At 28.7% G+C, this 2833-nt stretch overlaps 1 protein-coding gene across 5 annotated transcripts in view; it reads right to left on the bottom strand.

Annotated features, from left to right (window-relative positions):
- Positions 1-2833, bottom strand: part of LOC115246240 (proto-oncogene tyrosine-protein kinase ROS-like) — a 25337-nt gene that overhangs the window by 9245 nt on the left and 13259 nt on the right. For 4 of the 5 annotated variants that reach the window (XM_029824950.1, XM_029824949.1, XM_029824948.1 and 1 more), the window contains one exon: positions 1484-1853. In XM_029824950.1, coding sequence (XP_029680810.1) covers positions 1484-1853 — 370 coding nt within the window. Of the gene's footprint in view, positions 1-18; positions 171-331; positions 952-1190; positions 1854-2833 lie in introns of all 5 variants that reach the window. The other variant, XM_029824945.1, reaches the window with a different exon arrangement.

Raw genomic sequence — 2833 nt, 5'->3', positions numbered from 1 at the left:
GATCGGCTCACGTTTGATTTTGATCAGTACATCCGAATTATATTGCAACATAGGTTTGTATAACATATTGCATTGAATATTATTGATAGGGAATTCACGTAGAATCGCTAATTCGATGTCAGTCATTATCGGAGGCAAAACCTGCTCGTTACTTTTTTTGCGTTGATACACTGTTATAAAATTACAATATATTTATCTAATAATATACATTGCAAAATTTACATCAACAAAAATTAAAGTAAATTAACTGTTCTTAGAAAATCTCTGTATACTACATTAGATATATTCTTTTCTGCAATTAAAGACCTAAATGTGTATCGAATATACTTACAATAGTAAAAGTAGTAGATCCAGATTATAGTAACTATAGCGACACTGCTTAAGTGGAATGATAGATAATATTCCTTAACTAATATTTGCTTTAATATTTTTACATTATCAACTATTTTGTCAGACGTTAGATTTCTCCTCGGAGGTTGCAAAGATTTACCGAAAGCATACAAGTAATTAATCCAGGAAGACGCTGTTTTTTTTTCGATGTTTTTGAATGCGTCTTCGCTCGTGAGAAGTGCATACTCTTTTTTCAAAACATATATATTTTTATTTAAAGCTGTAGAAATGTAAATGTTTGTCTTGTCAATTGTTAAAGATTGAAACCTTATTTGATAGTCATTTTTGGTAAAATTATCGACATGCAAAATCAAATTGTATATAAAAACGTTAATGTCTGTCACAAACAAAAAATCATGCCATAGCCAATAAACTAGCGGCTCCTTAGTATTCATGTCGTCAATTTTCATATCAACTAAATAATTTGACGTATAGAGTGGGAATCGTAATAAGGACATAATAAAGCTGTTGTTCTGAAAGGTTCGAGCGTTTTTTCCATCAAGATCCGATTGTATTATCTGACATTTATTATCCGTAGAGTAATTTGTCCAATATAAAGTTCTAAAAAATATATGCATTATTTTATTTATTATAGAACATTATTATAACCGTAGTAAAAAAACTTTTATATATAGTGAATGTTAAAATTCTTATAATTAAATTTGTGTTATTTTATTATTTTTTTATAACTTTTGATCTTAATTAAAAAGCCATGTGAAATTATTGAAAAATTACAAATCAGTACAAATTTTTAATGAAAATATTGTTCATTTATTTCAAATGGATGAAAGTTAATATACCCTATAGACGGTAATATAGTTAAACGATCAATGTCAAGATAGGTTTTTATTTTTGATATTTTATCATATTTGATTATGCCATTTTCCCACATTGTTAAGTCGAGCTTCACAATGTCACGAAAACCAGATATATAGTCGGATTCCATCCAGTACAGATTTCTCGCTATCCAGTCGATGCAGAGATCGCGCGCAACATATTGAAGCTCAGTTATTTTTGTAATATTTTTCATTGTGTAATTGTTTTCATTCATTTTCAACATCATTATTTCTCTCTTTTGGTTGCTCCAAAAAATTTTATGTTCCACTATCCAATAAGCGACACTTTGTATGTCATTATCCACAACGAGATTAACGTTGATTTTTGAATCCAAATCCCATATATCGATACCATTGTTCGATATGGTCAATAATCGCGGTATTGGATTTTCGTGCGTAGTCGAAACATTAATTAAATTTGTGTAAGGGCCAGCACCAACTTTAGTATGTGCTTGTACTTGAAAATAGTATGTCGTGTTAGGTTTTAAATTGTGCACTGTGCGTTCCAATATCGCAGCTGAGATACTTTCGTTGTTGCAAATTTGAATCTCTTTTTGGTTCTCGATGAACCAACACTGCACTGTGTATCCTTGTATTAATTTGTCTGTAATATTAGGTTGGTTCCATCTGTAAAAAAATATAAGATTTTAGCCTTTTTATATTTAGTAAAATTATAAGATAATTATTTGCATTAGCGGATACCTCGCCGATGATTTTGACCTTCACATATGTTATAAGGGTAAGATTGCTGATTAATATTCACTTTGTTTTATTTGGCAGTCTCGTATAGTTTTTAAGATATTTAACGAAAAAGGTTTATAATTATATGATTTCACATAGGTTTGCAACTTTCTGCGCAAAGCGAAGTCCATCCCATATCACTTTGTGCTTCGAACGCGAAACGACTTTACTCACAAAGGTTAAAAGAACACGCCAAGTACATAAAAAATATCCTAACTTGTATGCAACAAAAAATTTTTAAAAATATTTACCTCTAAAAAAAATAGCTTATAAAAAAATTTTCCTCTAAAGAATAAAAAGTAAAAAATAAATATAAAATCAATAATAACGGTCAAGTATTTAAAAATAATTCATTCGGTTTGTGAGGATTTGTAATTTGAAATAGTATTTGTCATAAAATCAATCTTGCATTTTATTAAAAATATTATAGATTCTCTTGAGAAAATTAAAATGCATCTTATTTTTATTAAAAAATTACACTATTATGTTCCAAATAAATATTTTGTATAATATATAAAATAGCACTGTTATATTGCGGATATTATTACAAATAGTAAATCATAAAATTACTTAACTCTTACTGCAATAATATCGATCACATCGATCATCAATTTCGAATTTAAAAATGCCCCGTGCCAAATTGATCGACTTGTTTTGAAATTAATCATAAGCTTTACTAGAGGCCCGGAACGAAAAAGGTTAAGATTAAAATGACATACAAAAACTTGGCGTGCCCGGATCGCACCATAAGTCATACATTTTTATTAATATATTGATAATGATTTCTGATAATCTTTTGGAAATTTTTATTTCAGATCGGGCACGCCAAGTATTTGTATGTCACTTTAATTTTAATCCTTTTCGTT

The sequence above is a fragment of the Formica exsecta genome, unplaced genomic scaffold (assembly GCF_003651465.1).
Source record: "Formica exsecta isolate Colony F162 unplaced genomic scaffold, ASM365146v1 scaffold1415, whole genome shotgun sequence".
NCBI classification, from domain to species: domain Eukaryota; kingdom Metazoa; phylum Arthropoda; class Insecta; order Hymenoptera; family Formicidae; genus Formica; species Formica exsecta.
Note: the sequence above shows the minus strand (reverse complement) of the source record. Positions and strands in the feature narration are given on the sequence as shown.